At 34.0% G+C, this 13,712-nt stretch overlaps 1 protein-coding gene, 1 long non-coding RNA gene and 1 pseudogene across 2 annotated transcripts; 2 read left to right on the top strand and 1 right to left on the bottom strand.

Annotated features, from left to right (window-relative positions):
• The first annotated feature begins 4,718 nt into the window (after positions 1 to 4,718).
• LOC146906876 (uncharacterized) lies at positions 4,719 to 7,009 on the top strand. Its single transcript, XM_085728984.1, has 6 exons — positions 4,719 to 4,969; positions 5,075 to 5,139; positions 5,217 to 5,456; positions 5,559 to 5,900; positions 6,009 to 6,221; positions 6,885 to 7,009. The coding sequence occupies exons 1-6, from the start codon at positions 4,719 to 4,721 to the stop codon at positions 7,007 to 7,009; spliced, it is 1,236 nt and encodes a 411-aa protein (XP_085585110.1).
• Positions 7,010 to 9,621: 2,612 nt separating this feature from the next.
• LOC146906875 (agamous-like MADS-box protein AGL80 pseudogene) lies at positions 9,622 to 10,229 on the top strand (annotated as a pseudogene).
• A 540-nt stretch (positions 10,230 to 10,769) lies between these two features.
• LOC146906874 (uncharacterized) lies at positions 10,770 to 13,156 on the bottom strand. Its single transcript, XR_015018601.1, has 2 exons — positions 12,503 to 13,156; positions 10,770 to 11,042 (listed from the first exon to the last, which is right to left on the bottom strand). It is a non-coding gene; the product is annotated as an uncharacterized LOC146906874 (long non-coding RNA).
• Positions 13,157 to 13,712: the final 556 nt, after the last annotated feature.

The raw sequence follows: 13,712 nt of genomic DNA, 5'->3' as shown, positions 1-13,712 counted from the left end.
GGAAAACTCTTACTTGTATGAATTGGACAAGACCCTTATTTAGGATTCAAAATGATGGTTTAGGTTTATGAATTCTTGTCATGTTTCTCTCCAACGTATGAAAATCGATTTTATTGTACTTAACTTTTGCCTTCAAATTTTCCTATTACATGAAATTCTTGGATTTTAGGGATTTGGATAAGTTTCTTGAAAATAATTTACGATGATTGTTGGATCAATATGGTTTTTAGAACAATATCTCTAAAGTTTTGATGATAACAGTGTCTAGAAGAATAATTGGGTACTCTAAAGTAAATTCAAGTGAGCAGGACCATATAATTAAACTAGGTTTAATACCCCTTTTGGTCCTGTAATATGAGCGAATTCCTGTTTTAGTCCCTGTAAAAAAAAAGTTTAGATTCTGTCCCTATCATTTGAGATTCTTCCACTTTTGATCCCTCACTAAAACTTGCCAGCAGAATTTGCTGACGTGTCTAGCTGACTGTGTAATTATTTTATTTTTTCATTTTTTTAATTGGAATCATATGCCACTTGGATTAAATTTAATTTTGATTTAAAAATTAAATAAAAACTAAAATCTTAAAATCATTCATCAAGGTTTTTCATCTTCTTCATACTCCTCCACGTTCTTCTTCTTCCATTCAAACCCAAACTCATGAACTTCATCCATCTTCAACTCAAACTCATAAACACTCAAAAAATCATAATAACAAATTCAACAAAACATATTCTCAAATCTTCATCTCTTTATTCCAAATCGAACAAATCTCAACCCACAATTAATTCCACTATCAAGAAAATACCCACAACTAATTCCCAATTATATACAAACTTCAAAACAAAACTCATAACCAGTAATCTCATCATCCTCATTTTCTTCGGTGCTGTTTCAACCTTTCTCTTGCCCACATAAATCTTCATCTCCAAAACAAAACCCATAACCTAAAAAACTGAACTTTAAACAAAAAATGGAAAAGAGTGAGTAGGATGATTGGTTTTCCAGATCTGGAATTGGGAGAGAAAAATCAAAATCCAACACCCATCTATTTTCAGATTTTCAGTTAACCCTGAAACAATAATGAAATAAAAATCATTAGAAAAATCATATCTAGAATTGGGAGAGAAAAAATCGAGAGATGATAATCACGCATCAGAAAAAATTGAATTCGAAGATGAAGGGGAAGGAAGGCAGGAGAGATGATAATGTTGGTGGAGGAAGGCGGGAGAGAAGAGACAAGATGTTTTGAATGGTTATGGTCGAAGATGAAGGTGAAGGAATGGGGGAGATATGAGTTTGAGGTGAAGAACACATGGTCACTGCAAAGCAAGCAATTCTGATGAAGAAATGATAAACACATTTGTTTTTTTCTTCTGTTTTTAAAGATTTTAGTTTTTATTTAACTTTTAAATCAAAATTCAATTTAATCCAAATAACATCTGATTTTAATTACAAAAATGAAAAAAATAAATAAAATAATTACACAGTCAGCTAGACACGTCAGCAAATTCAGCTGACAAGTTTTAGTGAGGGACCAAAAGTGGAAGAATCTCAAATGATAGGGACATAATCTAAACTTTTTTTACAGGGACTAAAACCGGAATTCGCTCATATTACAGGGACTAAAAGAGGTATTAACCCATTAAACTATGACTTTGAAGTCAACATTTTGACCCTAAAACACAATGCTCTGAACAAAGAAGAACAACTTTCTTGCTAAAGAGAATCTCTTATGACATAGCTCTGATATGAAGAGTGTCAATGAAAATTAATGCTCTCATCAAGTATTCATCAAGGTTTGAAGACAAAAGCTCTGATCTAAAGTCAATGTTCAACACTCTAATGAACATCTGACCCACTTTTGTCTTCTTTTAAAGAAGTGTCACTGTCTGTGGGACAATAGTACTTTTTGTCCAAAATGAATTAAAAGAATATAAGTTGCAATAACGTACAAATATCTGCAAGAGACAAAGTGGATGCAACAAATCATTTCCAAAGAAGCAACGAAATTCTAAAGTACTATTCAACATAATTATCCTTAAGAGACAAATATTTGAAATCTTGAGGAAACTTCTCAAGGAAGCTTGATGTGCTGGCACTCTCTTCAAACAACGACTCTATAAAAATTTCCTATAAAATGACCTTGGGTGTTCGAAGAAAGATAAACACCTACATGCTTTCAATTGTCCCAAAAAAATGACCAATTTAATTTCGAGAGCAATAACACAGAAAAATTTCTTACAAAGTCTCGCCGTAGAATTTATTAAGTGTTTAGAAAACTCTTTAGATACAAAATCATTTGAATTGTGCTGAATTTAGTTTACCAATCTTTGAGTCTGAAGTATGAACAAACAACAAATTTTGTAAATTCTTAATCATGTTGGATTAAAGAAAGTTATCAAAAAGAGGTAGGAAATCTTAGACATGGTGTCTAAAGTGTTAAGGTTTGGATGTAATCCTGGATTGTGAGGTGAACCAGGATAAATATATGTGTTGATTCTTCTCTCTCTTCTGCTTTCTTTTATTATCTTGTGATATGTTTTAACTTAGAAAATATTTTCAGAAAACAAAAACACAATTCAAACCCCTCATTTCTTGTGTTTTTCTCAACTTCAATGACCATAAGAATCGTCTGGATAATTCTTTTATGAATCCTAAACAAAATCAGATTGAAACTGAATAGATAAATGAAAAACAATATGTGTTGCTATTTTTTGTTACAACAAATCTAGATCCTCAAATAGATCTTAGGATATATTATTAATATTTTACATCAGTGAGGGGGATGATTGCTCCCTTACCTTAGAAGCCACCTAAATTTTGATTTATAGTTTTGTTAAACGTCTAACAAGATATTTTCCTTGTTTCTCTACACACTTGTCAAATAATAATTGTTCTTTGTTAGTTTAGTTATTATATGTCTTCTAGTTTATGAACTGGCCAGTTCAACTAATTTTTAGTTTTTCACCCAAATGAGAAACTCACCCAAAAATAAAGTTGAAATTGCATGAAAAATGAGATGGAATTTCTTTAAAATGCAAAATATATTAGTTTGTATTTTTTGGCGTGAGAGATTTATTTATATTATTATTAATAAATAATAAAAATACCAAGGAAAAGTCAACTACATGTAAGATCCATGAGAAGGCCGGTGGACATAGTGAATAAATAAAAAGTAACAAACCATACACATAAGAAACAACTTCTCAACAACATAGCTTTCATAAATTAAAACGCTTGTTTCTCGAATGAAGCCAACCTTACATAGAGAAGTTTCTAAGGGAGTTACTGTATTGTCCAAGGACAATCATCTAGTGACAATCATCTAGTTTTGTGTAAAAACAGGGGTCAATGGCACTGTAATGAAGGTTACTTAATGCATTTCATAACTCACATCTAAAACATAAAACAATTGTCAATTATTTGCATTTGATTAATTATGTCATTTATGATGATCAAAGACGTGGTTAAGACTAGCATCTTATCAAAACGGTGGGAGAATATTTGGAAACACCTCCATGATCTTAAACTAATTTCATTTGAAATCAACAATCTAATGTTTTTTGTTGCATTTGTATCTGGGATTGTGTCATCTCATAGTAAGGGAAAATATCTCTTACGTACGTACTCTTGACTTTGATCATCTTTGTTTCTTTCAACATAAGATATTCACTGATCTCATAACACATTATTTTTCAAGGTTTATATTTTCATTATCCCAGCTCTCTAACTTTTAAGGTGGAAGGAATCCTTCTTATAACCAACACTACACTCACAAATTTAACCATATAATTTCTTACCCAACTTATAGATATAATTATGTGATATCCACACCAAAATTAATTCCTTACTTCATGTAACATGAATGATAATATCTTAATTTCGAGCGTAGCTAGGAAGTATATCAACTCATTTTAGTACCGTTGTCTTTCATTGAATAATGGACTTCCTTAATTATTTTCCCCTTTATATACATGCAATTAAGTAGCTCACAATCTTGATGAATATTGTATTTGGTCTTTTTCACTTTCAATTTTTGTATCATTATTTCTTGTAGATATTTTTTTATTTTTTTGCTTCGGGGGAGGTTCTGAATCTATGACTTGTGATTTAAATTGGCATACTATAGCATTATTTAATGAACCATCAAACTAGTTGTTGTATAATTGATTATATGAATGTGTTTAATTTGCTAATTTGAAAATATTTTCAAAATTGCATGCAGTTACATTCAAAGTAGGCTATATACCATGCATTGTTGTTGATGAAATTATATCTTATTATTCATATATTTGTTGTCTGGAATTTTGCAGGTGATGGAAGAATGAGTTTATTTTAACGATGAGATATGTCTAAAAGCTTCATGCATTTGATATATTGCAGAGATATTTTGTCAAATTTAGTATGTATTTCTATTCATGTTCAATAAGTGTTATTACAAAAGAACTGTATTTTAAGGAGTTCTTGTGAAAATAATAATGGTCTAAAGGAGAACGATTTGTTTTTCTTCAAATATTAAGTCTCTAACCAAAATGCGCATTGATGGGTACTGGGAAGTATTTGGGATTACCTTCGATGATTGGTAGAGATAAGGTCCGTTTTTTCTTTTATCAAGGATCGTATCTGGAAACGGATAAATGCGTGGAGGGGACGAGCATTATCGAAGGCGGGTAAGGAGGTTATGATCAAATCTATGTTACAATCTATTCCTTCATACATAATGAGTATTTATCTTCTGCCGAATTCAGTTAAAGATGATATTGAGAAGATGATCAATGCGTTTTGGTGGGGAGGAAGGAGTAGCAATCGAGGGATTAAATGGATGTCATGGGAACGTGTGGCATGCCCCAAAGAGTTTGGTGGAATGAGGTTTAGGAATTTCAAAGCTTTTAATATTGCTATGGTAGCTAAGCAAGGATGGAGTTTTCTGTCTAAACCTGAATCTCTGGTTGCTAGAGTTTTTAAATTGAGGTATTTTCCCCATTCTTCATTTTTTGGGGCTAAACTCGGTTATAACCCGAGCTTTGCTTGGCGGAGTATCTGGAATTCGCGTCAGATACTTTTACATGGATGTAGGTGGACAATAGGAAATGGTCAGCAGGTCAGCGTGATGAATGATCCATGGGTTCAAGGTGTTCAAGGTAGCTGGATTTAATCCCACAAAGCCATGGTGTGCATAGCTTGAGTGTGTCTGATTTGATAACTAATGATGATCGAGTTTGGGACATTGATAAGATTGAATCGTTGTTTCCAAATGATATGGTGCAAGCTATTCTCGACACACCACTGTTTTCGGAAGTTCAGAATGATAGAATAACGTGGATGATGGAACATAATGGGAGGTATACCGTTAAGACTGATTATAAACTGGTTATGATGGAGTTGCTACATACTGATCGATTTCATGTTGAAGGAGATTGGCATAGAATCTGGAAGGTGAATTCCCCTCATAAAGCTCGTAATTTGTTATGGAGGATTTGCAGGGGGTGTATTCCGACGCGTCTCCGATTACAATCATGACATGTACAATATGAGGTGATTTGTCCCTGGTGTGATACAGCTGTTGAGGATTATTGGCATGCTTTTGTGGGTTGTACGGTGGCGCGTGAGAGTTGGTATTGGGCAGGGCTTTCGATGGTGCGGCAATCACGAGTTGGTACTGTGAGCAGTTTGGCAGATTTTGTTTTTGATATATGTCGTTCAGAAAGCCAAGACATTGCTGGTTGGGTGGCTTTACTTCTTTGGCAAATTTGGGCTGCACGTAATGATGTCATTGGGAATGACACTCATTATTCTTCAACAAGCATTGGGAGGACAACACTAGATGCATGGCAACAATGGCAAGATGTTCATAAACAGCCCTCACCATTGGTTGTGCAACACAGGCAGAACAGAGTGATAGGTAACAACTCAGTTTGAGAGAAACCGAGTGAGACATGGTTGAAGTGCAATGTGGATGTCGCGTTCCATGAACGTAACCATATTACAACTTTTGCTTGTTGTGTTAGAGACTCTCGTGGGCAATTTATTCGAGCTCAAACGAAATGGCAGCATGCAAATATGACAGTTTTGGAGGGGGAGGCAGTAGCCTTACTCGAGGCCCTTCATTTTGCGGATGCAAACAGATGGGACCGGGTTGTCTTCGAGTCTGATTCATCTACTCTAGTGCAAGCTCTATCGTCTCCGGGCCGTGGTGATTCGGAATTCTATGCTATTGTTTCTAGTATTATTTATCTGTTATCTTTACATTCCAACTTCGAGGTGAAGTTTGTTAGGAGACAAGCGAACATGGTTGCTCATACTTTAGCTAGAGCGGTCTGTTCTTAGGCTAGTCACCGTATTTTTGATTCTTATCCTTCATGTATTGAACATTGGCTGATTAATGATAATAGTTAACTTTGTTTCGGTAAAAAAAAAAAAAGACCAAAATGCGCACAAGGGCATCAAATATAAACAAGCAATACGATACAAAATGGGTTTCATATAAATCAAGCATAAAGTAAAACCATCAATTTATTTCTATCTTGCCAATTCTACTTTCCCTCCTCATTTAGCTTTGATGGAGAATCTTGATTATTAGTCATTGGTGTGGGAGAGCTACGCACCATCAAAAGTGATAGTTTTCTCTTGATAATTGCTTCAAAAAGCTACCAACTAGGAAGAATATGTCTAAGAATTTGTCAAAGTAATGGTGTCTAACGAACGGTTGCGGGTAGAGTGGATTCAAGGTGTGTTTAGAGTGCGAAGAAGTAAATGAGTCGAAATCACGTCTTTTTTTAACATATGACCTTGCTGGTGCAATTTGGTATGAGTGTTCAAGTGGATAGGTGTGATGGTGGTGTTTCTAGATAATCCTAAAACTTTGCTTCAATTTTTTGCGGGTTAGGAAAGAAAAGGGAAAGGGTTAAAAGGTTTTCTGTTGATATGGCACACAGTTGTGTGGCAGATTTGGAAGGTAAGGAATTATTGAATCTTCAACTTAAAATTGACTTCGGAGGGAGAGGTTCCTGATGCAATTAATACCATATCTTCTTCTCCTCCTTCTTCCCCTTCTCCTTCTCATTTTCATCCTCCTTCTTCTCCTTCTTCCCATTCTTCTCATTCTCATCCTCCTCCACCTTCTCCTTCTCCTTCCAGAAAAGCTTGGTTTTAGAAAAAGAAAAATCAATTGATAAAAGAAATGTTTCACCCCATTCTAATCCTTTGTTTTTTTTTATAAGCCTGGGGAAAGGACAAAGCATCAAGAGGTAGCACGACATCCCAACTAGATTGGCATCCCGATGGATCTCCATCCTATGCCGCCAAACTAAAAAAAAATTATTAAAAAAGGGGAATTTGTAAAAAAAAAAAAAACTCAAGACAAGAAAGAAAAAGGAAAAGAAAACCAACAGACTAAGGGAATCTGTAATTAATTAGGCAGATCGCATCTGTCCCGAAAGAAAAAATTAATACTGATTTATGAGACCAAAATAAATTTTTTAAAGCAACTCTTGTGTTCGAGTTACCAATACCTCTAATTTTTTTTAGTAACTCTTGCGTCCGAGTTACTAATCCTTTGTCAAAGCTCATATATATTATTAAAAAAAGGGGGTAGTGTATGGACCCATTGTCGAAACGATGTCGAGAGGTTGTGAAAAAGGCGAAGGCAATGATATAACAATAGGAACGACTGGGGAGAGCATCTAAATTTGCCGAGGGCGCATTGGACGTCGAATCCAACCTCGACGATTTCTTTACAGCCCCCAAACCTACATCGTTGGACACTATAAATAAAAACCTTATTTTTGCATTATAAAAAAATATATTGTGGAAAGACAGACACATTAGTGTTCCTTTTTTTTTTAAGAACGTTAGTGTTCGTCTTGACTAAATATATTTTTTTATGGGAAAGAATAAAATATATTATTAATTATAAAATAAACGACAAATATGTATATTATTCTAAAAATATTATATGGCAATAATATATTTTAAAGAAACTTCTTATAGTTTTTCGACTAAAATCGATTAAAAACTCATTAATAATAATTGAAATTAAAAGGTTTAAATGGATTTGTGACCCCTTAACTTTTAAAAAGTTAAGATTTTGTCCCCCTAACAAAAAAAAAATAACAATTTTACCTCTTAGTTTTACAAAACGATGCAAAGCTACTGAGAAGACGCCACGTGTCCCAAAACAGATAGGCAAGATCTCAATTTTTTAAAAGATAAAGGACCGAAAGAGCTTATTTCCCTAATGATAGAGGATCAAAAGATCATATTTCACTAAAGTTAGAGGGTCAAAAGAACAAATTTCCCTAAAGATAGAGGGTAAAAATTTAATTTTTTTTATTAAGAGACCAAAATCGCAACGTTTTGAAACATAAGGGAGGAAAACCACATTTAAGCCGAAGTAAAATTGTGATTCATTTACCTTAAAATTGTATATTTCCATATTTAACAATAAGATTACATATAACCGAATATTAAATAAAACTCCCCCCAATCTCAATTATAATCAACATTTCACTTTTTAGATTTATTGTATAAATAATGTATATGGTCTATAATTGAGACTTTATACATCATTTATTCAATGGATCGAAAAGGTGAAAAATTGTTTATAATTGAGACCAAAAAGAGTATATAATTTGGAGTGGGTAGACTAATCTTCTACAACATGAGATATTAAGATTTGAGTCCTTGTAGTGAGGTGCCCAAAATTATTGATCGACTGTACCTTGAATAATATTGCCTCTAATGGAACCGTAAAGAGTCCATCATCAATGAAATAAATAATAAATTAAATTATAATATATATTGAAAAAAAACATTATTTTATTGCATTTATATTTTAAATTTAAAAAATTTTGACTAAGATATTTTATTTTTTTGGCAATTTTCTAATTGTGAAAAGATTTTATTTTCAATATAAAAACTAAATTATAAAACTATAATTAAGATTGAATTCAATTTATTGGGTACTTTACAAATAAATAGTAATGATAAAACTTTCAAAAAATTTGACCAAAAAAAAAACTTTCAAAGAAAAACATTAATGATAAAAGAATATAATATGACTGATATAAATTAAAAATTAAAAATATTGACCATAATAATCAATATTGACCTTAATTTTTTTTGAAGAAGCTAAACTATCACACTCAAATTGACATCAAGGAGTATTGAACTTGAGACATTGAAGATGAGCAAACTCCAAAGTCTCAAGTTAATACCATTAGACCAACCCAAATAGGTTAATATTGACCGTAATTAACCGTAATTTTTTTCAATCGTATAATATTTAGTAATAAATTTGACCATATTATACCTTGTATTTTTTTTTGAAAGAACCTTCTAATATTTTTTTTTTTTATTTTTCAAAATCAACCTCCTAGTTTTTATTTTATTTTATAACTATCATTAAATATCGTTGAATATTTTTTTTAATATCTAGACCATGTAATATTATTATTTTAAAATATAGTATTTACTAAAATTCATTAAAAGGATTATCCTTAGTTTTTTTTTATTAAATACTACAATTAATAAAATAATATATGTATTGATCTTTTTTTCAAGAGACTAGCGATGAAAATAAATATTGCTCACTATAAAAGTTGGAATGCATTTTCAAACACAAAGCAAATAAAAAACAATTGATTCCTTGTCTTTTTCCTTGCAATTACATTGCGAAGCCATGACTAGGAAGAAGGTGAAACTCGCCTTTATCTCCAATGATTCAACAAGAAAGGCTTCCTACAAGAAGAGGAAGAAAAGTATCATCAAGAAGGTTAGAGAACTCACTATTCTTTGTGGTATTCCAGCCTGTGCTATAATTTCCGATCCTTTTGATTCTAAAACAGAGGTGTGGCCAAATCTGGAGGAAGCAAAACAGATGATTGAGAGATATCAGAACTCATATATGAAAGATGGGAGAAAAAATGTGGACCAGGAAAGTTTCCTTTTGCAACAGATTACTAAAGCTAGGGACCAACTGAGAAAGCAAAGACAAGACAATCATGAAAATGAGCTGAACATTCGTATGAGTTGGTACCTGCAAAACAACACGGTGCCAGATGATATGACTGTTTCTGATTTGAATGACTTGGATAAGTTAATTGCAAAAAGTATGAAGGAAATTGATGACAAGATGGCTTCACTTAGTTTATCAAACTGATGTTTTCTATATCTTTATGTTGTGATTTTTGTTGATGTTATTTCAACTGGAAAATTCTAATAAAAAGTAAACTTGTCAAAATAAATGTTATTATATATCACCAGTTTTTCGCTTGTTCTATTTTGTGTGCTTCAATGATTGATCTAACATCATCAATTTTTCTTGTTGATAAATTAAAGAACTGATCTTGAATCTGATCTAAAATTAGGTAGGAAATTGATCTTCTATTTCATTTAAGGTTATCACTTTCATTTCAAACAAACTGAAAATCTTAGAAGATTTTGGTTGGCTTGTAAGGTGAGGAAGCAATCAAGTTCCTCACAAGTGTATTTTTAATAATATATCATAAGATCTATTAAAGGGTCTAGGTTTGTTGAACGAAAAAAAAAGAGCAAAACATATGCCTTGACCCACCCACCTCATTTTTTTCTTCAACAAGACCTTCCATGTTAGAAAGTTAGGTTCATCGATGATTCCGCTGAGAGAGAATATAAACCCATCAAGAGGGGGGATATTAAGAATGTTGGATATCGATTGATGCAAAGAAAGCCATGGAAAACTCTTACTTGTATGAATTGGATGTAACACCCATATATGAAAATATCTAAAATATTCATAAGAATGCTAGAACTGACATTGGATACATTAATTTTACAATATCGGAACAACGTTAAGTCTTGAGTCTTGATACAACAACACTCCAAAGTTCTTATGTTACATTATTACACCAAGATTTTTGTCACAACAAAGTACAAATACAACATATATAAAATATCACAACTCATAATGTAAGATATGCATCCTTAATCTACACCATGGTGGCTCCAAGAGAACACGATCATTCCACGACCTTTTCTTTACCTTTACCTTGCGTAACCTGTGAACCTGAACAAATAAGGAGTTGGATGAGACATAATGCCTCAGTGAGTTCCACCTAGCCCTAGGCTAGTGATAACCTTGGGGAAAACCTACGGTTACCACGTGTCTAAGATACAACTTATCGGTTGATTATACGTGTGTGGACATTTTTGTCTAGACGGATGTGCACACTAGAATCCATCTCAGAACATTCATATCATGTTATAGGCTTACTATTATCATACGTGTCATGGCGGTGAAGGAATCCTAATACCGCTTCGCTAAGATACGTTGAACGCACCGAAGCCTACACTTATAATTCATGACACAACCTATACCGGACGCATAGGGAACCTAAGTTCGTCTTCGGTATAACATCCATTCCATGTTCTATTCCAACACTTGTTCATGTCTAACACAATCATAATCATGCATGTCAAATTCATTAAATCATTATGTTAGCGTGAATCAAACAACATTATCTTGGTTCGTTTTACGGAGAGCCCCGGGTGGAGTAACCCCGAGAACTATCCCATACATGACCGATGTACGTACATCGGACTCCTTCGGTGTCGTGCGGGTCCCTTACGGCTTAAATCGTTCCCCTTAGATCGGGAACCTCTCGTATCCCCCTGACGTGGATAACAAGAGACACGAGCACCTACATCTTATAACTTTCTTGATCAAATGCATACATGTTTATTCTTGTACATAGACATAGAAAATATTCTTAGCATCATAACTCATAGTACCTAGAAAGTAGTATGACATTCTATTCTCGGCAACTATGTCGATTCTCTAGGTTCAAACCCTTCCTTAGAATATCACTACCCCATCATGCTTAACTCTCTTGAGTCATCCTTGTGATACATGTTAAAATTGCCATGTCTTTTGATTCAAAGTTCCATTAACGATTGGTACATCTTTTTATTAATTTCTATGGACCGAAAACGTCATAAACCCAATTATCAAGCCATTTAGAAATTCAATGATTGGTCCAAGTTAAGTTTGTTCCAGTTGTAATATAAGTGAAAACAGCAAAAATATACTTCAAAACGATCGCATCGGACCCCTACTCGACTGGCCCCAAGCACCCGAACACAAAACAACACAAAAGTTGCCCTGTCTGGGGCGCCTGGCGCCAGGATCAGGGCGCCTAGCGCTAGCTCTCTGTGTGTTGGGCGCCTAGCGCCCTTGTACAGGCGCAGCGCTCCGAACCTGCGTTTTTCGGCTGCGGGTTTTTGGCATTTTCGACCCAAAACTCCAAATTTTGATCTCCTAAATGCACCAACTCATTCCAAACATTGTTAACAAGTTTATGTACTTAAAATAGCTTACAAAAACATATACAAGATCATGTTCCATGGCAATTTATCATGTAATCAACAAGGAATGACTTTAGGTTCACTACAATCTCATAGGAGCAAAACTAACACAAAACATGATTATCAAACCCAAAGGTAGGTTACTCTATCTATAGAACTCACCTTGAGAAAGGTTGATGTTGGTTACAAGCCTCTAACCACAAACCCTAGGATCACTACTCTTGATTGAGAAAGGAAAACTAGTTGAAAAGCTTGCTCCACTACACCCAAAGCTCACTTGATCACTTACTCCATGAATCTTGAACAACTTGAGCCAAAAGAATGAAGGATTGGATCGGTTCTAGAGAGGGAAGAGAGAGCAAGAAAAGTTTGCAAACCTAGAGGGAGAAAATTGAATGAAGAATGAAGATTTTGGGCCTAATTTCCTTATATAGTCCTTAAACTCAAATGACTCATATACCCTTATGCTTAAACGTGCGTATTTGTATCGTTTTCAGATATTACGTTAATTCCTAATACGCGGGATGTTACATTCTACCCCCCTTAAAAAAATTTCGTCCTCGAAATTTAGAGAATATCTGAAAACAAATGCGGATACTAGTTCAACATCTCTGACTCAAGTTCCCAAGTAGCTTCCCCGTCTGGTGACCCCTTCCAAACCACTTTCACTATAGGAATCTCTTTGTTCCTGAGAAACTTGACATCCCGGTCAACTATGCTTTCTGGTTCCGGCTGGAACGTCAAATCTGATCTTAACTCAATAGAGTCTAATTCAATTGGTTGAAAAGGATCCGGAATAAACTTCTTCAATTGAGATACATGAAATACATCGTGCAAACCCGACATAGCTGGAGGTAAAGCTAACTGGTAAGTGTTGGAACAAAATGTGTTTAACAATGAACCTTAAAGAGTTTTGATGATAACAAGGTATTAAAAATTGTAAATTGGACTAGCTAATATTTGTTCAAGCGTACAGGACCATAATTATAAAGTTACATCATCATTGGTTCTGAATGAGCAAATAAAGAGCAAAAGAAATGAAGCTTAGATGATTCTGAAGGCAAAGCGCTCCTGAAGTCAAGCTGCTCTTGAAGAAATACCGCTCCTGAAGTAAAGCTGCTCCTGAAGAATAATGCTTCTGAAGACAAGAGGTCCAGAAGCCACATCATCAGAAGCTGCGTCATCAGAAGCTGCAGAAGTCATATCATCAGAAGCTGCATCATCAGAAGCTGCCTCATCAGAAGCTATTTCACCAGAACCTGAATCTCAACTGGATTTGCAAAAGATTCAAGAATTGAAGAATTATCAATGCAAAAGCTGTCCATTGGATTCGAAAACACAAACAAAGGATTAATGGAATTTTGCAACGGTC

This window comes from Medicago sativa, chromosome 7, assembly GCF_051527215.1.
Source record: "Medicago sativa cultivar Bolivia chromosome 7, Bolivia_mono, whole genome shotgun sequence".
Classification (NCBI taxonomy): Eukaryota; Viridiplantae; Streptophyta; class Magnoliopsida; order Fabales; family Fabaceae; genus Medicago; species Medicago sativa.
The sequence above is the reverse complement of the archived record's forward strand: the minus strand, read 5'-3'. Positions and strand labels throughout refer to the sequence as shown.